This window comes from Mustela putorius, unplaced genomic scaffold (genome assembly GCF_011764305.1).
Source record: "Mustela putorius furo isolate JIRA1106 unplaced genomic scaffold, ASM1176430v1.1 tig00000788_pilon_pilon_pilon, whole genome shotgun sequence".
Taxonomy (NCBI): Eukaryota; Metazoa; Chordata; class Mammalia; order Carnivora; family Mustelidae; genus Mustela; species Mustela putorius.
In genome coordinates, this window is record NW_025421481.1 from 2,195,272 (window position 1) to 2,222,007 (window position 26,736).

The 26,736-nt window shown below is 35.6% G+C and overlaps 1 protein-coding gene across 5 annotated transcripts in view; it reads right to left on the bottom strand.

Moving 5' to 3' along the window:
- Window positions 1-2,027: 2,027 nt before the first annotated feature.
- Window positions 2,028-26,736, bottom strand: part of HCFC2 (host cell factor C2) — a 40,931-nt gene continuing 16,222 nt past the window's right edge. Inside the window, exons 8-16 of one of the 5 annotated variants that reach the window (XM_013051545.2) lie at window positions 22,608-22,775; window positions 21,996-22,048; window positions 19,733-19,910; window positions 16,170-16,373; window positions 15,549-15,622; window positions 13,421-13,558; window positions 11,511-11,696; window positions 11,066-11,104; window positions 2,028-10,797 (exon numbers count right to left, since the gene is read on the bottom strand). In XM_013051545.2, coding sequence (XP_012906999.1) covers window positions 10,483-10,797; window positions 11,066-11,104; window positions 11,511-11,696; window positions 13,421-13,558; window positions 15,549-15,622; window positions 16,170-16,373; window positions 19,733-19,910; window positions 21,996-22,048; window positions 22,608-22,775 — 1,355 coding nt within the window. In that variant the 3' untranslated portion in view covers window positions 2,028-10,482. Of the gene's footprint in view, window positions 10,798-11,065; window positions 11,105-11,510; window positions 11,697-13,420; window positions 13,559-14,212; window positions 14,295-15,548; window positions 15,623-16,169; window positions 16,374-19,732; window positions 19,911-21,995; window positions 22,049-22,607; window positions 22,776-26,736 lie in introns of those variants that run through there. The other 4 variants (XM_004743028.3, XR_006608029.1, XM_013051546.2 and 1 more) reach the window with 4 other exon arrangements.

Sequence of the window (26,736 nt, forward strand, 5' to 3'; positions counted from 1 at the left end):
TAAAGAGAAATTGAGAAATCTAGTTATGATGAGATCTTGAGACTCTTGTAAATAAATCAGGTATAAAGTTCTCAACAACTGGGGAATACATACATACATACTCTTTTCAAGTACACATGGAACATACATGAAAATTGATGACATATATCAGAAAGCTTGTCTCAAATTTCAGAAAATTAAAATATTGTAGCTCTTATTCTCTGGCAAAATATTACAAGTAAAGAGTAAGACAACCATAACCCACCCTTAGCATTTAGAAATCTACTTTTAAAGTAACAATGGGTTAACTATTCAACCCTCTGTCAGGATTAATCAAATGAGAAGGCACAAAATAAACTAACAGGAATGAAAATGGATCATAACTACAGATTCTGTGGAAACTAAAGGGTAATATGGATAACTTCATATCAAAATTTTAATGAAGTAGAGAAATCTGTAGAAAAATTTATTAAATTTAACAAAACTGAAAAAATAATATAAAATCCTAATGTTACTGTGATCTATAAAGAAATGAAATCAGTGGTTAAAAATTGTTAAAAGTTAAAAAGTTTTAATTTTTTTTTTGAGAGAGAGAGTGGGAGGGGCAGAGGGAGAAGCAGACTCCCCGCCGAGCATGGAGCCTGATGTGGGGCTCAATCCTAGGACCCTGGGATCATGACCTGAGCCGAAAGCAGACGCTTAACCGACTGAGCCACCCAGGCGCCCCCCTTTTTTAAACTTTTTTTTTTGGGGGGGGGGCAGAGGGAGAAGCAGAAAATAGTTTAAAAAACCAAATGGTTTTCTTTACTTTTTAAGATTTTATTTCTTTGTCAGAGAGAGAGGCAGAGAGAGCAAGCGAGCACAAACAGGGAGTGGCCGGCAGAGAGAGAAGCAGGCCCCCCACTGAGCAAGGAGCCTGATGTGGGGCTGGATCCCAGGATCCTGAGATCGTGACCGGAGCAGAAGGCAGACACTTAACTGACTGAGCCACCCGTGCATCTACCCAAATGGTTTTATTTTTTTTTTATTTTTTTTTTTTTTTTAAAGATTTTATTTATTTGACAGAGAGAGATCACAAGCAGGCAGAGAGGCAGGCAGAGAGAGAGGAGGAAGCAGGCTCCCTGCTGAGCAGAGAGCCCGATGTGGGGCTCGATCCCAGGACCCTGGGATCATGACCTGAGCCGAAGGCAGCGGCTTAACCCACTGAGCCACCCAGGCGCCCCCCAAATGGTTTTAAAAACTAGTTTCCATCTTCAACTCTACCAAACAATTGAAAAACTCATTTCATGAGGCTAGTATACCAAAAGAAGACAATGACAGGACGTAAAAGTAGAGTACTATAAAGCTAGTTTTACTGATGAACAGAAGCAAAAATCCTAAACAAAATATTGGCAAACTGAGTCCAGTAATATATTATAAAACACACACCATGACCGTGACCAAGTTGGGCTTATCCTAGAATTAAAAGTCGGTTCAATATTAAAAAGTCAACCACCGTAATTTAATACAATAACACTTTAAAAAGTTCAATCATTTAAATAGATGAGAAAAAGGCATTAAACAAAATGCAATATCCATTCAAAATAAAACCATTCGCAAACTAGAAACAGAAAAGAATCTTCTTAACTGATAAAGACCATTTATGAAAAAATACCGAGATGACATGTTGAAAGCTTTCCCTTAAAACGGGGGCTAAAATAAGGATGTTCACTATCAGTTCTTTTCGGTGTCGTACCGCCGATCACAGCCGGCGCAGAAAAACGAAGGAAGGGATTTCTTATAAGTAGAAGGATCAGAAAGTAAGAAAAGTGCCACTACTTTCTGATAATGGTTACATTAAAAAACTCAAAAGGACATCTAGATACATTATTAGAATGAATAAAAATTGCGCATGGTTGCTGGATCCAAAATCAACACATATGCAACATTATTTTTATTAGTAACAAGCAGTTAGAATAGAAATTGTAATTAAAAAAAAAATTTACCATAGCATTAAAAATACACAGAATTCCTAGGAAGAAATTTAATATAATACGTGAAGGCTTTTATGGAGAAAAATCATTAAAGTTTATTGAGAGATATTAAAAGAACACCAAATGAATGGAAACACTGTGTTTTTGGCTAGGAAGACTTATTGCTGAAAAGACACCAATTTACTTCAGGCTGATCAACAGAGTCATCAATATAATTACAAAAGATAATACACGAACTGGGAGAAGATATATACAACATCTTTAACTGACAAAGGATTGGTATGCAGAATGTATAAAGAAATCGTGAATCAATGAAAAAAAAAGACACACATCTAATAGACAAATGAGGAAAAGACAGGAATAAGTATTTCACACAAGAGAAAACACATTCATATATGAAAAAAAAAAACCACTCAAATTTCATTAGTCATCAGGGAAATGCAAATTAAACCCACAGTAAGACACCATACAATCACCACCCAATTGGCAAATATAAAAGGTGGTCAAGACCATATGTTTGCTAAGATGTGGAGCAACGGCCCTCAACCATTGTCAAGGGGAACATGAACTACCACAAGGCTTTAAGAAACAGTTCAGCATGACCAAGTAAAACCTGCTTCTTAGAGCAGTGGTTCTCAATTATTTGGACTCGGAACCTTACATCCTTCAGAAATAATGAGGACCTCAAAGAGCAGTTGTTCATGTGGGTTATTATACTTATCAATTTTTACCATAACAGAAATGAAAACAGAGGCATTTTTAAAACACAGTAACACACAAGTACACACTTGATTAGCTATCAGAGTGAAGAGGTCATCATACCTGGAAAATATTTAAACTCATGAAAAATGAGAGTGAAAAGGACAAATAATGTTTTAGTAGTTTTATGAAAGTAATTTTGCCCTCACAGATCCCCTGGAAAGGTCTCAGGGACCCTAAGGGTCCCTGGACCATACTTTGAAAACACACTTCTCTGGAGCAAATCTTGTACGTGTGCACTATGAGACACGTACAAGAACTCGTTCATTCCTCAAATATTTACTGAGCATCTCCCATGTGCTCTGCATTGTTCTAGACACTGTGAATGTCTCAAAAGACGTCAGACAAAACAGGCAAAATCCCTGCCCGCATAGAGCTTACATTGTAATTGGCAGAATGTTCAGAGCAGCATTGTTTGACAGCCCCAAGTGGAAAATGATCCAAATCTCCATGAACGAAGAACAGATCAACAAACTGTGGTTTCACCTACAATGGAATACTGTACGGCGGTGAAAACAAATGGAATACAGTTACATGCATGAGCAGGGATGGGAATCTCAAAAACAACGGTCAGAAAAAAAGTCACAGAAGGATGATATCATTTACATGAAAGTTCAAAAACAGGTAGGTCTAAACCACATACTATTAGAGATACATACATAAATGGCAGAACCAGAACCATAAATACAAACATGGGAATTATTAACAAAAGATCCAGAATAATGTTTGCCTTACGTGGTATGTAGATTGAGGACAAATGGCAAATGGGGGGATTCTGGGTATCTGAGAATGTTCTAGTTCTTAAGCTGAAGGTTGAGTACATGTCTGATCATTTTATTTATTTTGCAAGAAATATTTTAAAAGAAAAAAGACATATGATTATTTACTACAGAATTTCATCAACCAAGAGAGGGAACATCTCCCCGGATTTCAGCCACTTCTGTGCACTGCAAATCAGCTAATTATTTTAACTGGTGGGGAATAAGTACCTGATAACAGGCAAAGAGGAATGAGTATGGGCTATTCCTCACAGAAGTTAACTAGGTACCCGAAGGTCAGGATCCAACAGGATGGCAGTATTACAGGACTGCTTTGCCAAGTTGAATCAGAGTCAGCTGCCTGATTCTGGTTAGCTGGTTACTTTGTTCACTGCGTATAACCATTTGTATAAAGCAGAGAATAAAGATAGCTTATGCAAATCCCAAAATAAATGGATGAAGACCCTGCCTCTTTACTGAATTCTGACTCTCAAAAGTGCAGATTCCCTTTGGCACATTCTAATACTGTATTTATGTACTAGGTAATCCAGAAATACAGAAAGAGCATGGTACTTCTTGTTTCTCCACACTGATCAATAACAGGTGTCAGGTTGATCACACCAATGTCATAACAATTTTGCAATCCTGTCTTTGCCAAGGTCATTGCTGGCAGTGCCACTGTGTAGATTAAATAAGATACAGTTAAGGTGTAATTTTTCCTGATTCAAAAATAGCTATTAATTTGGTATATAATTTCAAAATTTGAAAAGAAAAGAAAAAAAGATCTTTAAACATTTGATCCAGCTCCTTTACCCAAACACGGCAAGCTAAAGTCATTCATTATCTTGGATGAGGGAGTTGGGAGTTGTTGCAAGAGGTAGAGTAGGCCTTGCAGCAAGACGCCCACAACCCATTCCCAGGAAATGGGGAACTCGAAGGTGTATTCTTCAGGTCCAGATTCCCCAAGTGGGTTTAACACAGTGGTGCCAACTCCCCAGAAAGTTCCAGACATTGCCGTAGCTATTTTAAAAGTCCCAGGCAGCTAGCTACAGGACCTTAAATCTCACCCATATTTAAGCTGGAAGGGACGTGCCACCAGGGGGTGCTACACTGCAACTAGTGGCAGGAGGACTTTGTGAACGTGGGATGGGCTGAGCTCTGGGTCCTCCTATTCCACCATCTTGCAGCTCCCGACCCTGCCCCAGCGGTGGAATGGGTGGGGGGATGACTCTGTATCAGAAAGTCACACCTTCATTACGCCCGACACCGTCTCACACACTGTGGTGTCCTAAGTGGCACACCTACACCTTTGTTATTCCGGATGGTCAGTATTAATACCTGCCGCTTTTTCCTCCCTCTCCAATAAGAGACAGAGAAACTAGGAGGGAACGGTTCTCCAGTTCTTAAGGAACCTCCACTCTGTCTCCCCAGACTCAAGAAATGAATAATCCTTTTGGTCAGAGCTGGGTATCCACTGGATCATGATTTACCAGTGGACAGAGTTACCCCACATTCAAAACCAAATACCACCTCCTTTTATTTGTAACCTGTGTGTGCTCAGACATAACAGGTTCTCCCGTGCTTTCCTCAGTTCTCTTGCTGAGGAATGATGGGTCCTTTAGCTTCTTATCCGTGGGTGCTAAGGAGACCAGGAAGGGGGAGTGGGTAGGAAGGGGGCCATTTCTTTCTCTGCAACAGCTTTCGTATCTGATATGCCACTAGCTCATTCTTCTTACGTTTTTATCTTCAGGAGGATACACCCTGACATTCCTAAATACCCTGCAAAGACTTTTTGTTGAACCAGCAAAATCAAATCAGGAAATAGTGAATCCTTCTGTTGCTTCCATACTTTCACACCTATGACTTCCTAGTCTTCTAAGGCCACAGGCTTCATAGCCCTATATTCTCAAGACTTTGAATGTGAGCCTCTGGCAGAAGTGGTAGTCAGACTGTGAATATGATGACCTTTAAATACCAGGCCCCCCCAATTCAACTTTTCCAAGATACTCAATACACAAAAGATCCTAACAGTTTCAGATGAGCTTGCTGAAATTAACAATCTCACAACTGGACTTTTTTTTTTTTTTTTTTTTTTTTTTTTTTTTAAATTTTAGTTCCTCAAGAGAATAGGAAAGAAGCAAAGAGATACTTAGTAAGATATAGAAATCTATTTGGAACAAGGAGGCTGGTATCCTTGGATTTCATAGCCTTTTCTTTCTCCATTCAGTTCATAGAGTTTATTTCTCCCCAGAATGGTGTAGTTCATGTTTTTCCAGGCATGACAAAAAAAAAAAAAAAAAAAAAAAAGGTCTTCCTGAGTTAGAGATTAGTACAGGGACTCTGAATTATAACTGCGAAATGTGGAAGGAAGTTGTGCCAATGTCATATTGTTTTCCAGTGGATAAGAAATAAACTCAGACGTGACAACAGTGGCCTAACTTGGTATGTGTCGATGCTCATGTTCCTTGTCTTCCAGAAGTCCCTGTGCTTAAGTATTAAGTATGTTTTTTTCCCTAATACTAGACAATTGTCCATGGCTTTCCTACAAGGAAATAGTTTGGAAATATTTTTAGCTCATCTTCTGGAACATCCAATGTTAAAAATCGTAATTCAGCAATATCCCAAGAATCTCACTAAATGCTCAGATCTTTTTAGATCAAAAACTTCCACTTGAGATCTATGCATACCTAGATTAAAACCCTTTTAGCTCAGTACATATGTGACACATCGTTTATTTATCCCAGAACTTCTCTTAGAAACCTAAGTAAGAGCAGGGCAGGATAAGACAAAGCTAGAGTTAGTATTTCCCCCAGAGGCTTACTAACCTGCTAAAATCTCTTTCCTTATCAAAGCCTCCCTCCCATTTTTCACCCCAACTTGGGAGAGGGGAGTGAGAATAAGGAGAGATGTAAAAATGACAATTTTCTTTAACCATGTGTTAATGTATTTAAGTACCAGGTAAGTGGCCGATATGTAACAAATATAAAGACCCAGTCTCTGCCTCAAAGACCTACCACCATTCTCGCAAAGAGGGATAACAATGCTAACAAGTAAGGATACAATGTGTTTTAGGCTACTATGACAGAAGACTGACAAAGGATAGTGGGGGCACAAGAAGAAGAGGGCAAATCTACCTGGATATGGGGCATATCAAGAAAGGCTCCATACTGAAATCCTGAAAAAGGACCCGAGTCTTGAAAAAAAATGAATGGAGGCAGGTGCAAGTGGAAAAGGGGATTACAGACAGGAGGAGGTATGGAAAGAGCGAGCGAGCAGTTATCACAGAAATCAAGAAAATGTCCAAGTGTCCAGGGAGCGGCTGAGTTACGAAGGACAAGAGTAATCACCAGATTTGGGAAATGAGAAGTTATCCTGGACCTTCGCTAGAGCCATTTTGAATGGAGTAGCAGGACAGAAGTCTGGCTGCAGTGAATGAAAGTGAGTGTAAAGCATAAAGACAAAAGATTAAGAGTGAATAAAGGACAAAGAAGAGATGGCAACAGTTTAGATCTGTTTCCAGGAGCCACGTGCCTTTTTGCATATGAGCTCAGCCACAAAAAGGGTTAGAGAGATACGGGTTACATTTCTATGAGAACATGATTCCGAACACAATCCACTAACTTAAAAACAAGTTTTGGGAGACAATCTATTCTTTATGAGATTGCCTATATTATTTTAAGTGAACAATATAAAGTCAACATTTCTACAGATTTACTCTGCAATCACTAATTTTTCTCTCATAGAGTTCAAAATAAATAACATCTGTAATTGATTATAATAGAAAAGGTGCTTTATTTTACAGATCATTGGTACATAATACATAAAACTGCCTAAAATCAGTCCTGGAAAACTTGACCATCACTTACACCTTAAGCAGTCAAAGACCAAGTCTATTTTGCAACCTATTTCATTCATGGTCAGATTATGGCAATAACTTTAAATACTAATTATCTCTTCATAGCCAATGTTACATATGATTTTTATGCTACAAGTGCTGCAATTTTTAAAAATAAAAATACCTTCATTTATAGTAGACTGTCTCTCTAACCAGAACAAATCTTTGCTAGGCTACAAGTCTTTGAAATAATGGATCAACAGTTTTACTTTCTTATAGATGATTGTACTTATGTAATTGGGTTATAGGGCAAGGGGGCCTCATACATGCAATCAGATTATTTCTGTTGTTGTTTGTTTTTTAATGTGGATAAAAAATGAGCTTATAATATCCTATTTCTAGTTAAACTGCCAAAACAGTTTACTAAACTAAAATGAAGCCAATACAATATTTTAGAAAACATAATTCTAAGAGCATGCAACATCAAAATCTTTTTACTACACATGTGAACCAAAGTTTTAGAGCCCAGGAAGCGGACTGTGGCACATAGGCTTGTACATCTGAATTACCTATCCAGTAGGGAGGAGAAGGAAAGTCATTTAACTCAGCATAAATCCTCTTATGAAAGGTATCTGCATGATCTAGCCCACTGCTACTCAGGGATCTTCACTCAGAAAATGTGCGAATCATAGGAAGCTAAATGCACTTTTCTTGTTATTTACCCTAGTTCATTCTATTCATGACACACAGCTTGAAGATCTATTAATAACTATTAATGTCACGCCACAGAGATTTCTCAATGGCACTTTTTAGTCACCCATAAATGTGACTGCTGCTTAATGTACAAATGCCAAAAAATGATAACAGAATCTGGGCTGATCCTCAAAGTAAAAACATTTGTTATTTTCACAAATCCCTTGGTGTATAGAAAGAGTGCCTTTCTCTCTAGAAAATAAAATGTATGTTAGAACCACAGGTTCACAGCACAGTTGAGGCATGTAAGCAAAGTAAACTAAACTGAATACTAAATAGGTATAAATGTGCACACTCAAATATTCTTTTCTTTGCTTAAAGTCAACTTAGTCCTTGTCATTAAGAGAAATGCTTTGAGACGCAAATTGTTAATGCAGAGAATAAGGAGTTAAAAGCGAGACCTTTTTCTAATAAAGCAAACAGATCATTAAAATAATCGGACTTGAAACATATACTCTAACTTTCCATTCTTACTCTTTTATAACTAAACACACACATATACACAACAAAACCTAGCATTTAATATGTGCAAAATTGCTTACCATTTATTTTAACTTTGGTTAAGTATTTGTTTAGCCTATATCAGACATATTATGGAAGCTATACAAATGATTACAAACATAATAATGAGGTAAGTTAAAATTCTACTAGTGCAAAAAGCAAGCATATGCTAAAAGCAAAGCATATGAATTTAACAAATGCAGAATGAAGCTCTCACCAAGGGAGGTGCTGACATAACAAACCAGAGAAGCTCCTTGTAAACATTGTTTGTAAAATACACATTTAAAGATTAAAGATTCATACAGCCACAAAAAAGGTATTCTAACAACACCAGAGTAGTGCATTTATTTTACCTTTAGAGTTTGGAAATCACTCATTATGTGTCTAACAGTTTGCATATTTTCTTCAAGAGAAACTTAATTAGTGAGACACATTAATTACAAATACTGTAGTATAAAAATCGCAGTTCTTTACAAAAATTATATATTAAAATATTCTATACATTTTAAATTAGTAACTGGAACATACATATATATCAATTCTGCACAATTAAATCCATCTTGGCTGGGAGTATTCTAGGTGAAGCTCGAGGACACAGCTACTCAGTCAACCTAAACTGGAGTAAGGTTACATGGTATAAAAAAGATAGGCCTGGGCCTGTGCGGTTATTGCAGCTTGTAGTGTGAACTACCTTTTCTGCATTTATTGCTCTGTATTTCCATTCCAGATCTGAACAGGCAGTGGAACCATGACATTCCAAAAAGGTTCAAAACAAGCTACCTGTGGCAGAGGACCCATCATGCCTATCTGTATCTTTAAGGTTGCAGTGGGACCTGAGTGAGCTGTCTAATGTTTATATTTCAGTTGTAAAAAAGTTTATACAATTTTGAGGTAAAAACAATGCAAAAATAAAACATTTAGAGCATTTACAAAAATCTTACAAATGTTTAAAACACTATTTGAAAACTTGTGTTCTGTTAAGGTGCTTCTCTCTGCAGTGAGGAGGACATAAGTGTTTCAATTTTGAATTCTAAATTACGAAGGTTTTCTTAATTTCAGCAAAAGCAAAGTTAGAGCCATTAAGACAGATGTTAAAATGTTCACAGATATACTTTGCTTCTGATGAAAATACAGAATTTTAGTGCTGAAAGAAACCTTAAATGTAAATTATTTTAACTCTGTCTTCTATTAACAAGGAAACCAAGGACTGGGTAAGTTAAGTGCTTTGGCCAAAAATGTAGTCCAATACATCAGGTATGAATCAAGAAAACCCATTACTTTTTTGTATTTTGCCATGATTCTTGGAAAATAATAAAAATTCAAAATCAGAGTTTCCAAACTCTCCTCTTTCTTTCTTTTGTAATTTCTTAAGCTCTGTGCTAACTGTAGACAAAGAAATGAATTAAATAGCGGCTATCAAAATTAGTATCACAAATGTTATTCACTAGAAGATAGGTGTTAATAGGACCGCTGCTCATCTAGAATAATAAAGTTAAAGGGAGTAGTCAAAGACGGGTCCTTGACAATGAAGAGAATATTTACTATGTAAGACAGCGCAGTGTACAACAGCCAGTTACTAGAATTATCTCAATAACTCTAGGATGACTGAATTACATGGCCTTTAGAAAAGATATTGGGGTAATAAAGTCTTCTAGCTTTTACATTTACTATTTTACTTTATAAAAAAGCAATTATATAACTGTAAGGACGAATCCATATACTAATTTTCAGAGAGTCTTTGCTTCTTTTCTATTTTTATTTGGATCTAAAATTGAGCAAATACATTTTAAGAACAACTTACAAACTCAAACTCATAAGTGCTAGAAATACAGTCAGAGAATACTCTTTAAAATGACAAATCTTCAAAACCAGTTACTACTAATAAATAATCATCACAATAGCTTCAGTAAAAAAAAAAAAAAATTCAATTTAAAGGTGCTTTTTTATTGTTACCTTGAAGCCATCGAACTTGTGTAGCTGGTCCATATCCCTTTTCATTCTTTGCCGATATCCTGAACACAATGGCAGGCCTGGATGTATAATCAATATGTGCATTTGCAAGCTGCCCGGCAGTTACTATACACGATGTCTTAAGACCACAATAAATCCTCATAAACACAAGTTGACTTGGATTATCTTGTATTTGTGCTGTGCGGATAGCCAAGTAGGCTGAATATTCCAAAATATTTCCAGAAGGGGAAGTTGGAGGTTCCCAGGAGAGATGGATACCCTCAACATTCTTGAAGAGAGGAGAAAAACAAAACAAAACAAAAGCTGGTAAAGGTTCTGAAAGAGTTTTCTCTAATATCACTTATAATGTTGAGTCTATCTTTAGAACACAAAATAATGCTTTCCGCTGAAGTAATTGCATTAGATACTAGAACTTTTATTATTGATTTTTAACAAACCTAATTGGATCTACAATGTTTAATTCATGCCCATTTTTCAATATCATAACTAGGCTTAAATGTCTGCCTGTACCATCCTAAGAAAGGGGTTTTTCTTACCTGAAAGCAGATCTTTTCTTCTCTAAAGAGGGGCAGGACCTTAGGATAAAATATAATTCAATTTCATGTGTTCTATTAAAATTCTCCAGCACAAACTTTTTGGTTCCATACAATAAGAACAGAGTTAATATTAAGATGAATACCAGATTTCCCTGACTCTCTATTTGGATGCTGTAATTCTGCTTCAACTTTGGTCCTTAAAATTAGGAGTAAATAGCAAACATTTTTTAAACTTATAATCTACCCCTTTAATTTAAGACCTAAATTTTTTTTTAAATTGAAGTACTGTTGACACATACATTACATTAGTTTCAGGTGTACATTTACCCACCCTTTTTAGATATCTCTCATTTTATCAGATACTAACAATAAACTCTAAACTGATATTCACTTCATGTACAAAATTTCAATAACTAAATCACCACGCCTTGACCTGACATCTCACCTTTGAAATTCTGACTGCAGAAGGAGCTCCAGGAAAACCGGGAATACAAGTTTTAAATTCACTGATTTTGCTGAAAGGGCCTATTCCACAACCATTGATGGCAGCAACCCTGAATCTGTATCCTGTGCCTGGAACCAGATCTTGTTTCTTAAGTAAACTGTAGTCAGGTGCATCTGCATTTCCTATCTAAAATGTAATACATGCAAAAGTCAAAAGGTGCAATTCATCATTTTGTCATTCAACAAGAAAACTTTTAAAGAATGAATCATGTTTTAAGGTTCTAGTTCACATTTATTTCCCTTGTATTGGAATAAACCTTCCAATACAAAAGCAACTAAGCCCATGGATTAGTGATTCTTACCCATAGGAAAAGTACTGTTTCCAGTTAAAAATCACTGATTATAAAAAGAAATTGATGTGTTCTGCACAATATGAAGGTAGAAAAACCTGGCAACCATATAAACAAAGTAACGATCACTTTACATGGATAGTTGTATCCATGTAAACTTAATTAGAAATCTCAGAAGATTTATTCTCAAATAGTCTATCGAGGAACAATACCCTTTGGATATAGGCAAGGAAGCTTGACAGAAGAGAAGTGACCAGCATGTAGTATAGAGCATTTTAAAAATTAGTATTTGGCAGATGCTGAATAAAATGTCAAACAACTGCATATTCTGGGTAGGAAGTTCATAACATTCACAAATTTCAAACAGTTTTGACATGTTCTCCCTCTCACTGCACCACTGAGAGGCAGGTAGTGCTAATGTATCATTCCCATTTTTAAGGGAGCGGGATCATTTTTATTTTATAGACGAGGAAACTGAGTCTCAGAGACGTTAAATAGGTGACTTGTCTGAGGTCACACTATTGAGTACCGCAACTAAGGATTCCAACCCAAGTTTACTGGTTCTAAATTTTATGCTGTTTTTCTTTTGGGAAAAACAGGTAGTTACTAGGCCCTTAGATATTGTTATTTCCTCATATATGAAATCAAACTCCTGCCAGAAATTTCATTAGTAAAATACTAAAAAATTATTAATGAGGATTTCTATTTTTGTCAAGAATTGGGAGGAATTCTGTATGAAAGAGAGATATCAGAGGTAATATTAGAGAAACTAAAATGTAATGATAAATGATAAGTTCTTCATTTATGTAGGTCTAGGCAATTCACTCTCTGAAATTCCCCATTCCAGAAAAAAATCAGTTCAATGTGCTTTGGAGCTGTTACTGATTTCATAATTCTTAGGGTTACTGATTTCATAATGCATATATATGAATTCTTCTTTACAGGGTTTCAGAATCAAGAAAAAATTAGACTATATTCCAATAACCTACAGGAGCTCTTAAATTTTTTAAGCTGTGAAATCAAGAATTGAAAAAAACTCTCAATAAAGGGGCACCTGAGTGGCTCAGTTAAGCATTAGACTCTTGATTTCGGCTCAGGTCATGATCTCCAGGTCTTGAGACGGAGGCTCCACGCTCAGTGTGGAGACTGCTTCTCTCCCTCTGCCCCTCCCCTGACTTGCGCACTCACATGCTAAATAAATAAATACATCTTAAAAAAAAAGAAAAAGTTCTCAGTAAGAAAAAATGTTCCATTCTCTAAACACACCAGGTAACAAAATTAGAGATCCTCCAAAAAATCCTTATCTGTATATATCCTTTATGACTCAAAATCCAGCTCCAGTGATTGTATGAGGCTTTTTAAGTGATCTGCTCATGATATATTCCATAATAGTGCCTTAATAAAGAATACAAGATAATTAGGCATATAGATAGAACTCTCAATTACAGATTGTAGACAGATCTCAATTTCATGCTTTCCAGTGATTTGAATCAGGGCTATAAAAAAAGATCTCATTCATGAAATTTGTAACTCACAGGGTAGGAAATATATCAATAGCTACCTTTGAGATGCTTTGCTTTCCTTTTGGCAGCAAATAAAACTGGCTCACCAAAGCTGTATTATTTTTAAAAATTCCTACATCACACCACTGTCGTTCTCCTGCTTTCATTGTGGCCACTGGATTTGAAGGAGTCTCTTTCTAATTTCAGAGAAAGAAAAATTTATCAGGACTCTTACTGTGCATTTAAGAAACTTCAAGATTCAATAAATCCATGCAGTGATCTACAAATAGGTATATGGGTAAACACCACAACATTAAAAGCTCATAAGTAAATAAACTCTTAACAGATTAGGTCAACTGACAGTGAAACAGGGATGCCAATTCAAACACAGGGAGTGACAGGCATTCTGCAAGTCAGTAGCTCTGTACTATCAACCTAGCTGGAGTTAGCATGCTTTCCAATCAGTGATATGTTAAAATGCCAGCTGTTTTATAGAACATTGTCATTTCAGAGACCCTTTCAGAAAATGTAATCCCTTTAGTGTGACATTATACCTTGCTCCAAAAGGAGCAAATAAGGAAAAATTCATTCCAAGCTGGCTTATTTCTAGATTCAAAAACAACTAGCAGAAATTCAGTGACCTTTGCACTTGATTTAAATACCTGTGATTCTCCAAACCTAAAAGGAGAAAAAATGTTCAAAACTAAAATGCAATTTGAATATACTTTAGTATATACTAAAGAGGAGATTCAACAGTTTTACATTTTTCACCGTGCTTTAAAACAAAGAAACTTCCTCTACCTTAAGCTACTTTTAGCGATAAGTGAATTATACTTATCCCTGGAACTAACCTTTTTAAGCCATCTTCTTTATAAATGAGACACTGTTTCCAGAAGCTCAAAACAAATGTGCACTTCAGTTACTTATTTCTGTCTTAAATATATAACAGCAGAGGTACATACTTATAATTCAAAGTATTTATTATTTAGGCTATCACACATGACAAAGTGAGCTACCTAGAAAAAGTCTTTAAGGGTTTTTTGTTGTTGTTGTTTTTCTTTTTTTAAAGGAGTATCTTTAAACTTGCTTTCATTTTTAAAGTTGTAAAAACTCTCTTCAACAACTTTTATAAAACAACTGGCTCCAACTGAAATAACAAATACCATTCTGGCTGATGTGTTGCAAAATAGATTTGGGAGAAAAAAAGTTCCCTTTAATAATTCTTCCCTGAGAAGAGTCTAAGAACTTTAGGACTTAATATTCTGGAAAGGTGAAAGCTGATAAAGGTAAATATCTGATCAAAATCCATAAAATCATGATTGAAAGAAAACTAAAACCAAAACCAAAACTTCTTAAGACTTCCAAGAGGTAAATAATAGGTCAAATAAAAACTCTTGCTCATAGCAATAAAGTCGCAATGACTGATAATTTTAAAATAAATTAAGAAGTATATACACACACATGCACACACACATATATATTATCCTTATATTTACCTCATTAAGACAATCATGGTGTATTTGTGAGGCACATACCTAGCATTTTAAGTTAAGTTGTGGACCAATTTTGGCCTTTCATAAAACAACTTAATGTCAGATAATTGGGTTACCCTATAGGTATGTCTAACCACCCAATACTGCAGTATTTTGCTGTTCTCCCAATTAATAGCTAGCAATAGAGCCACTGAAATTTTATATTCTGTAATATGTCCTTTTACTCTTTAAGACATTAATGTAACTTATACATATACATGTACACATGCACACACTCATATTTCTGATTATAAAAGCAGCAAAATTTCACTATACAAAAATATTGAAGGCCCAGAGAGATTAAGTAAAAATTATCTGTGGCCACAGAGCCTGGAGAAAGTCATCTAGCATTATAGTGTGGATGTGCGTGGACTTACATGAGAGTGGGAATGTATGTATCGTGTGTATCTTTTAATAAAGTTGGGATCATAGTATATTTATAAAAATATATGTATTTATATATATACACACAAATTTTTATGCAGCTTTTTTCACTTAACATTATATTGTAAACATGTTTTCTATTCAAGCCTTCATTTTTCAGTCTTTGGCAAGTCATTACTAGAGGACACCCAAGAATCTTTTCATGAATTTATGCTGAAGTTGCTCAGCATTCCACCTTTAAACACATATGATCTTCAAGTCATATACTTACAGAAAATGGCATCACTGTAGCATGTGCTTCTACACGGCTGATCTTAGATGCAGGCAATGCACATGCTTCATCAACTAAAAACCAAACAATTCATCATATAAGACTTACGTAATCACTTCGCAAACAGACACATTAAAATACAATTTATAAACATACAAAAAAGAGCCAGAGGGAGAAAAGCACAATTCTAACTCGAACTAATTCACAAAGTTCACTTCTCAAGGGTTTGAAGACTAACTAGAACTTCAGAGAATGTTTACCAAAGATGAAACACAATTCCTATTGCAAAAGAATGAAATGAGAATGTACAAAATCAAATAAATCAATCAATCTGGGAGAACTGTTACTCCAAAGTCTAAAGAATAAATCCTTTCTATAGAAAAAAAAATTTGCTGAACATATTCACAGTAGGATAAGTATATTCTGAATGTATTTCAGTGTGTGCTGATTTAAATATTTTATGGAAGGCAGCAGAGTATATAATAATTTTCATTGAAATGTTTTATCTGTTTATATATGATTCAATCCAAGATGAAATGCAATTCCCATCTAAACAAATAAGTTTGATGAATTTATATACAAAAATGGTTCAAAATACAGTATGTGAAACACATTTCAAACCTTCAGATTTGGTACTGAATGTTGTTAGTGAAGTTTCATCTTTAACAACTGCCCCATTTGTACTGGATGATTCAGTTTTAATGGTCTGCTGGGTTACCATAGTTTGTGCGCTGGAAACAGAACTGGATACAGAAGTTTCGGGGATTACTGTTCTTAAGTCCAGGCAACTACTTAGAACACCTATAGTTGCTGAAGTATGAGGACCTAAAATTAAAGTGAAAAGATCAATTGTTAACATAATACCTGCAATAACTGTGCTGTCTTATGTTCATGTCATACAATTCCTGCTATTTTCAATTTTAAAAATACAAACATGAGTACCATACATGTCATTAATATGAATTAACCACTAGGCAAAATAAACTGCACTATACAGATAGCAGATGTCCAACGTCTCAGCTCCTTCTTCTACTCTAAGCACTGAATCATTGTTCTTGGACTCTCCTAAATCATAGATCAATTCTCATTTTGGGGAAAAATATAGAGGTCATCAGGAATGCATGCCCTTGGTTTTCTGCCTCTCCTGCCCTAAATTAGAAATATGTTTGTGATTGTGGCCATCCTTTCTGTTTTCTCTTCCACTTCAGAGGATGAACTGACCTCTCTCCTGAGGAAGGATAATCTATCCTCCTGTGCTCTTGGTCCCATTCCTTCCCATTTGGGGAACCTCTCTCATCAATCATTCCTCTCTCTTCAGGGTTTTCAGATTCTTTTTCATTAGTAGTTTTTGGCCATTGGTCCATAAACATTATCAGGTCTCTCAAGCAAACAAACATGCATCTTCTCTGACCCTGCAAATCTCCCCCCGTTACCTTAGCCCCTCACTAATTCCCTTCAGAGATGTCTCTACTTCCTTGACCTCCTCAAACTTGGGTTTCTAGACCACTACTCTAATGAAATGGCTCTGGCAAATATCAATGATTTCTAAAAGTTGCCTTTCGATTTCCATTTACTTGATCTTTCTGCAATGTAAACAATGCTGACCACATACTCCTTTTTGAAGCGGTTTCTTTCTATGATTTATAATTACTCATTCCACAACACCGGAGATTTGCTATTTACCAGATATTGTGCTTCTTTCTACAATGCTGAAACAAAGCAGGCATGGTTAATACCTCATCAAGTTATAATCATGAGATAGAGAAAGACTAGCACACACAATAAATATATAGTCACAAACTGTGATGCCCAGAAAAAGCAGGACACCAATCTCTGGTTCTTTTCCTGACCTTCTAGGAACTGCTTTCCAATCTCTTAAGCTGGTTTCTTCTCTTAAAATGACTCTTTATTATTTTTTTTTTAAAGATTTATTTATTTATTTGACAGACCGAAATCACAAGGAGGCAGAAAGGCAGGCAGAGAGAGAGGAAAAAGCAGGCTCCCACTGAGCAGAGAGCCCGATGTGGGGCTCGATCCCAGGACCCTGGGATCATGACCCGAGCCGAAGGTAGAGGCTTTAACCCACTGAGCCACCCAGGCGCCCCTTAAAATGACTCTTCAAATGCAGGCATTCCCAAGCCTTCCCTTTTCTCCATTTACATATCTTCCTATGCTTTAACTACCATTTACAAATCATAAATCTCTCAAATACCTATGTCCTGGGCACTGTGTGAGGTGCTAGGAATCTCACAGTAAACAAGTCAGACAAAGTCCCTGGTCTTGGAGCTTATATTTTAGATACCCTTAACTTCTAAATTTTACTTACAGCTAAAAACTACTACCTAAACTCTACACCTAAGTATCCAACGACCATTAGAAATCTTTACCAATATGTTCTTCAGTGCCTCAAAAACACTAAATCCGAAGTTGAATTTACCTTTTCCCCAAGTCTGTCCTTGCTCTTGTATTTCTTATCTTGATAAAGAATATCACCATCCATTGAATTTCCAACCCAAAAACTGGGAGTCATGGTCAGCTCGTTTTTATTTCTCATACCCAACTAGTTTCCAAAGCTAATAATGGATGCTAGTTTCTAAAAGTCTGAGAAATGATATAGTCTCTCCTCTCCATCCCACCCACTGCTTTAGTCTCTGTGTCTCTTGTAGTCCTAAAAGAACACCCTATCGGGCCTCCCAATCATTTCCTACTATAGTTCTGATGGTGAGCCAGAGAGTTCTTTTCAAACAATAAGAACAATAGCAAGAACAACAACTAATCATGTCACTCTTCCCACTTTTGAAACATACCAGCTACTCTAACCTACAGAGAAAAAGTCCAATCTTCTCTTGTTAACCTGACATTGGGTAGCCATTCATTCATATATTTGAATGTCTGCCAGATACAGTCATTGTACAACCACTATGGTTTTCCAATTTGCCTAGTACTAATTTTATCCAAACTGCCTTACAATGTAGGATTTAGAGTGCATCTGAAATCTCAAAGCTCTTGTTTTCTAAGAATATAAACTTCTTTATAAGACAGATATAGAAAATCACTGTAAGAAAGAAAAATAGGGGTGGTTGGGTGGCTCAGTTGGTTAAACATCTGCCTTCAGCTCAGGTCATGATCCCAGGGTCCTAGGACTGAGTCCCTCATCAGGCTTCCTGCTCAGCGGGAAGCCTACTTCTCCCTAACCCCATTGCCTGCTATTCCTCTGCTTGTGCTCTCTCTCTCTCTCTCTCTGTGACAAATAAATAAATAAAATCTTAAAAAAAAAAAAAAAGAAGAAGTAGAAGAAGACAGAAATATAAGCTGCAGCCCAGGACCAGGCTTTTATAATTTTGAGCAAATCATTCCATCAGAAAATCAAGAAAACAAAAGTGCTCTCTTTTTCCACACATAATGAAAGGAGGAAAAATGATAGCAAATTATTTTCCTTGAATACTTTATCTATCATGGACTCAAGAAGAAAAATGGAAATAAAAACAATACTCATACTGTTAAGTTTGCATTATGGAAGAGGATTTAGATTTTTATCAGCTGTCACGAAGTTTTCAAATTAAAAATACAGTCACGCGTGTCTATGTCACAGACATATCAGAATGAGATTTATAAAATAATTTTAGATATTTAAATAAGGCACAATGCTTAATGAATCTCAAATGGCATGAGAATATTCAAATGAACTCACTTTAAATTACAAAGTTCACTGAATTACAAACTGTCCCATGAATGTAGAATGTAATCAACAGTTCTCATAAATGAACTCTTTCTGAGGATAATCCAGTTACTTGCTAAACAAATATTTACTAAGTGACTACTATTAACCAGGCATGGATTCAGGTGCTGAGGAAATAGAGATGAACAAGAAAATCTCTGCCCAAAACAAATAATTTCAGATAGTTCTAAGTGCTAAGAAAATACAGTAATGGGAAAGGGACAATGCAATACTGGCCAACCTCAAATGTCATAGAAGAGCTTGCTTCATCTGAATTTTGTAGCTTATAACTAAGCACTACTATTCAGGTAAGTGGTTCCTTGGTATCTTGGTATCTCCAACTAGAGTCAATATGGAAAGCTTATTATTATTTTGAAAATGGATCGAAACCATAGAACATTTACTTTTCCAAAGACAAAATTCCCTACTATTGTAAAAAGCTTTATTTAAAATGCCATCTTTATACCTTCATTTTTCCTTAGCACATCCACGACACAACTATTATGATTAGAAGCATTAGTTGCCAAAGATGAATGTAAAGTAGCATTAGAATCAGTTGATGCTTTGAGATCTGGTCTGTTTTTCACAGAAGTTCCTTTCATAGCTGTATATTCAGTTTTTGTACTGTTCATTGTATCACTGATCTATAAGAAATAAAATAGTTTATTGTAGGAAGAATGTTCAATTGAATAAAAATACATGTAAAAAATAAGCAAAATAATTTACAACTTAAATGCTTTTGAAAATAAATTTACCAAGATATAAAACAGTTTAAATTATATTCTTAATTTGTACAGGATTATTCTTTAAATTTTACAGTAGTTTAAGAAAACAATTCCTTCACTTAATCTCCATTCTGAAAGGACCAGGTTCTGAAGGGGAATGGGAGGGTATATTCTGAGGGAAAAAAACACAACATTTTTATAAGTGGTAGTAGTATTCAAGTAAATACATATGTAACACAGGAGACAATTCCAAAGCTACCAAGTTTAACATTTTTATCAAATTTTCTTAACAAGGTCAATATGGATATTAAAGATTTGATGACTCCTAAAACTAAAATCTCAGTTCAAGCGAATGAATTACTCTGTATGACTGAGTTTTCCAAAGAGAGATCAAGATTTAACACATACATGTATCAATATTCTTTACCATTAAACATTTTAGACAGGAATCTTTCTAAGTCTGTTTCTGTACTCTGATATATACTATAATGAATATATTTAGACTTTTTGATAATTCAGATCATTGTGAGTATCAGTTACTACACATAGCAATACCTATGAGTCTACTGCACCATAGAAGTGATGTGGCTTCATTCAAAAACCCCAATATTGCTACCTCTTTTTACTTACCTGTTTGTTACTTTTCTGTCTCCATCTTGATTGTTAATTATACCTCTATAGTCAATTACAACTTCTTATGGCCCTAAAGCTATTTGTCCATCATATAGCCATGTTCAGAACACATGTGCTTATGCCTACATCATTTTCCTTGAAAACAATCTACTGCATATTTAGACAGAAGTTTGCCATATAAAACCAGTGTAAATCCTAGTAAACTTACTCATTGTCTCTACAAATATCTATTGTGAAGCCCTTCATAAACAAGAAGGAACCTCACAAACATCAGTGCTCAATTTAGCAACTCATATACTTTGGTCGGCAAAGTACATAGTAAAGAAATATATTTCACATCCATTTTCGAAGTATTGGTTGAAATTTAAAATGAGTGTGTGTGACATTTAGAAATGTCAAAAAGATAGATTTCAAGATACTGTAAGTATAAACTCTAAGAGATTACCCTCTGAAGCTATGTGTAGTGAGGGGAGACTTCAATCTCTTGGTTAGGGATTCTTTTTTTTTTTATAAATTGGGTTTTTTTTTTTTAAAAGACTTTATTTATTTGACAGACAGAGATCACAAGCAGGCAGAGAGGCAGGCAGAGAGAGAGAGAGGAAAGCAGGTTCCCTGCTGAGCAGAGAGCCCAACAAGGGGCTCGATCCCAGGACCCCAGGATCATGACCCGAGCTGAAGGCAGAGGCTTTAACCCACTGAGCCACCCAGGCGCCCTTGGAGAGGGGTTCTTAACCAAGGCTACTGTCATAGTGATCTATGGAGTGTTCCTTAAAACCGCAGTTAACTGGGCATCACCCTAAAGTTTCTTTCTTCTTTTTTTTTAATTGTGTTATGTTAGTCATCAAAAAATACATCATTAGTTTTTGCTGCAGTGTTCCAAGATTCACTGTTTATGTACAACACCTGGTGCTCAATGTAATACATGCCCTCCTTAATGTCTACAATAGTCAAACCATGGAAAGAGCCAAGATGTCCTCCAACAGATGAATGGATAAAGATGTAGTCCATATATACAATGGAATATTACTCAGCGGTCAGAAAGGATGAACACCCAAACTCTGCATCAACATGGAAGGGACTGGAGATTATGCTGAGTGAAATAAGTCAGGCAGAGAAAGTCAATTATCATATAGTTTCACTTACTTGTGGAACATAAAGAATAACATGGAGGACATCCTAAAGGTTCTGCTTCACTAAATCTGGGAAAAGGCTGGGATTCTGTGTATGATTGTTTTTTAATCTCAGAGGTGATTCTAATATGCAGCGAGGGTTGAGAACCTCTGTCCTAGGGTAATATGCTAAAAATATGAATAAAAATTGAGACTCTAACCTTAAACATTCATTTGTCATCATAAATTTTTTTTAACTTACACTGTTAGGAATGGTGCTATTACTGCCTTGTCTGTGAGGGTCCATTCTGACTCCTGTAGGAATAAGAAAGTTCATACTGACAAGCTCTGAATTAGCTTCAATAAAATATAATCAAGTATTTCTGGAAGTTATATATTAAAGGTTAAAAAGTATCTTTATCAAATTTTATCTATTTTCTTTTTTTTTTAATTTTATCTATTTTCTTAATAGTTTGCTTAATAGTTGACTAAAATCCTTTCTAAAAGAACATGTAAAATTAAAAATGTTTCTAAGTGCCTGTTGCTGTACAAAAATACTTTTGAAAAAAGCTGAAATATTTATGTGCTAAATAAAACCATCTCCTGAAGTCAAGTATCAAGTCAAATTAAGAAAGTACATCAGAATGAACTGCAGAAAAACAAAACAAAACATTGTATCCTACACATCTATACATTCTACCACAGGATAATGATAAGACAGGCAAGTTTCAAAGTTGAAACGCAATATACTTGATTAACCAGGCAGGAAACATCATAAAAATTTTAAAAACTAAGCGATCATCACTGGTTTTCCTGCAGTAACTTTTTAAAAAAACAAATGAGCATGGATGCTTTCAGGTGAAAATTATGTTACCTTGCATATTTGGTGTTGCTGTAGAATCTGATGACGCAGCTTGGTAGGGTAAGTCTGTATTCAGCTGCAAAAGATAGCCCTCAACTGTGGGCACTTCATCCCATTTGACATGGAAAGAGTTGGTAGTGGCCTTGATCAGTTGTACTTGTGATGGTGCCGGCGGTTTCTCTAAAGAACAATATTGACATTATACATTGATGTTTCCAATGTATCAATATTTTGCCTACATAGTTTGTGTGGGTCTAGGGCTTTGAAAACATTAGCAATGAGTATTTCAACTGTCTACCAAGAAGGAAAAATTTACTCAGATAAACATAGCTATCATAGGTCAAATGAAAACAGTTTGGGGTTCTGATTCTATTTATTTAGTTAGTTCCTTATACAAATAGCTCTACACACAAAACAATCTGGTTCCAAGCTATTTGGGTCATCAGAATCAGAAAGAAATGTTTAATCATAGAAGTACAAGGGTGGGGGAAGGAAGTATTTTATAGTTATAGCTACATTATTTTACCTTCTTTGTAAGATTTTTAGAATTTTAATGAGGCGATTTTCAGCCAATAGTATACAAGTCAGAAATACTGTTAATGTTAGCTAAGATGATTTGGACATATTTTGGAAAATCACAACTTCTTGAAGTTAATACCCTCTTATCAAAACTTGTACTACGCCAAACAAGTAACTACTTTGGTATAAAATATTACCAACATTTCCAAAACAAATAACAATCATAGAGTTTTAGAACTGGGAAAAAGAATCTGAGATTATTTCTACATTATCTTCGTCCTCTTTTTGTTTACCTACCAATTCAGAGAACTCAGAATTCCTAAAGGAGTACATTCCATCTTTAGACAGTTATATAAGAAAATTTTTTCTTCTAGTGAGTTGATATCTGTAAGCTATAATTTAATCCTTATATAGAATCCTTATAGATATTGAACAAGTCTATTATCTGTCTTTTTGTATTTTTTAGAGAAGGGGTCAGCAAACTGGCTGGCTTATAGTGTGTTTTTGTAAATAAAGTTTTATTGAAACACAGCAATGCTCATTTGTTTATGTATTAGTTATCATTGCTTTTTCTACAGCAGCAGAATTGCATCATTATAATAGAGACCATATGGCCTACAAAGCCTAAAATATTTACTATCTAGCCCATTAGAGAAAAATTTGATGACTGTGTTTTAGGGGGTAAGTAAACCTAGTTCCTCCAACTATTCCCCACATAGATTTCTCCATAATCCTATTCACAATCCGGTTTATTTAAATTTCTTAAAGTAAGACAACCTATACAAGGAAATAATAAGACGACAAGTCCAAGAGGTACACCACCCACATAACAGAAGTTACATGGAGAGAAAAGAGAGAAAACAGAAGGGTACAAATCAATTAAATAAATCAAGAAAATACCCAGAACTGAAGACCACGAGTTTCCAAACTGAAAGGGCCCAATAAGTACTCAACACAATGGGTTAAAAATAGAAGCACAATGAAATTTAAGAACATCACCATGAAATTTAAGAATAGTAGGGACAAACAAACAAACAAACCCTGAAAGCTATCAAGGGTGAGGGGAAAGGTCACATTTAAAAAGAACAAAAATCAGAAATGGTTTGGGTTTCTCAACAAAAACCTAGCAGCTTGAAAACAGTGTAACAATGCTTTCAAAATTTTGAAGAGTAATGACTTCCTGTGTAGAATTCTATTATCATGCAAATTGCCAATTAAGTGGAAGAAGGACTGAACATACTTCCAACCAATGCAAAATCTCAAAGTAAATTTATCACCTATGCACCCTTTTCCTGGGATGTGTTCCACAAAAAATGAAAAAGTAAACTAAGAAAGAGAAAAAATATGGAATCCAGGAAACAGGGAATCCGGCACAGGTGAGAGGCAAAAGATATCCCCAGGAAGATGATGAAGGGAGACGCCAAGATGATAGCTGGGCTCGATTTGTGGAGGACAATCATCCCAGTTTGGAGCAGGAGAAATTTCTTCAAGACGATGAAATTTGATAGAATATCTGATGCATCTAACCATAGTGAGAGAAGATTTAAACAAATAACAGAGTATGGATTGAATTCGTAGTAAATACATACAAATCTAAAACAAACAAAAGTAACAATTATTAATCCATGGCAAATAAAAAATTGTGCAAGGAAAGTATAACAATATTTTACATGGCTCACCTGCAAACAGTGTTTATGTGATCATAATGTAAACAATGAATACTCATCTAACAAAATTACGGTATAATCATATTGAGAGAATGGGGGTAGGAAAGGCATATAGGATAGAGGTGAGGAATGATGGGAAGAAGAGATTAAATCCTTAATTTCCAGAGTAGAAAGTGAGCATTTTATGCCTAAACTGAAAAAAATCAATAGAAGTTATATATATTTGTGTTATATGGAAATACGGAAGTAAATACCAAAAGAATTGTTTAACAGAGTTGAAAGCAGATGATTGTGAAGCAAGGAAAATAAGAGGAAGGTTGGAGCAAAGGACTGCTATTTTGCATTAAAAAGCTTCATGGAATTAACCACTCTTTTAAATATTAACAAATTCACAAAGATTAACTAAAAGTGAAAACAGGCAAGACGAAGAGCCCTCATTTCCCTAATCCCCCAAATTCATGCCAATTTATCAAGAGGAGAAGCAAAGTCTAAACTTCGACCTTATGATAGTGGCCATGATTACTTTTAGATAGCTATTCATGTCTAAAGAAAAGGTTTATGGAACAACTGGCCAGATCCCTTAGTCACAGATCCCTTAGATAATCTGTTGAGAGTGATGTTTTTAGGCCAAGAAAAACCTATACACACATATTTTTCTTCTAATCTCAGAGACTAAAGTTTATCCTTGGACTTCAGGCAATAACTCCTAATTTTGAAGATGCATCAATAAGTTGAATTTTCTGTATTTTTTTCCTGCTTACTAGTATGTGCTTCTTCCACAGAAAATATTTAGTCTCCAACTTAGTTGTTCCATTTATTATTTTCCAATTATCTTAATTTTAAAATTAAACTGTTTCTATATTACCAAAGCAATACATGCCTCTGTAGAAAATAAAGATGAGAGAAAAACCTTTCAGAAAATGCTGAATATCACCTTTTAGATAACATTTTGGTACACAATGTATACTTCCAGATTTTTCTGTTTATATGCTTAAAAGAAACTGGAATCATAGGCATGGTTTATAATCTGCTTTTCTCATGTAGCATACATTACATCTCTTTTGATTTGATTTCTTGACTGACCTCCAGATTTCTTTATTCATCAACTACATATTTCATCTCCTTATTTCAAACTTAGCATAGTCTAAACGAAACTTAATTTTCTCCACAAACTGGTATTCTCCTCAGTCTTCCCCAACCCAGTAAATGGAAATGCCACCAAATTATTCAAGCTAAAAACTTCATCCTCCATTCCCCTCTTTGTGCCACATGCCACACCCAATTCATCAGCCATTCCGTCGATAAGAACTCCAAAACATATCCAGAATTCACCCACTCCTCCCCATCTCCACTGGCGCCACTGTAGTCTTAAGACATCTCAGACTCCTGTGAAAGACTTCTAACTGGTCTCCCTGTGTGCACTTTTGCCCACCTACAATTTATTTTCCAAACAAATGCAGTGCCCATTCCAAAACATACATCAGATCACGACACATCTCTCCTTCCAACTAATAAATAAACTACTCTTGTACTTTATAAACAACCTAAACTTCCATGATGTGCGAGGCCTTATATGATCTGTCCTGCTGTCACTTCCCTAACCTCCATTCCTACACTGTCCTCTTCCACTCAGCTCAAATCCGTTCCCAAATGTACCAAGTGTTCCTATCTCAGGGCGCTTGTACTTGCTGTTCACCCTTGCTATAGTGTTTATCCCCTAGCCTTTCCCATGGATAGCTCTTCTCTCCATTTGGATACCCAAATGCCGTCCCATGCATATCGCAAGTGCCGTCTCATAATTTTCTAACTACCCACCCTGAAGTTAGTGTTATCTATCCCAGTACCCCATCGACTATCCCAGTGGTCCATGTTACTATCTTCACACGCTTACCAGAAACGGAACTTATTTTGTTAATTTGTCCGATTAGTGCCTGTCATCCTGCTGCCCTCATACT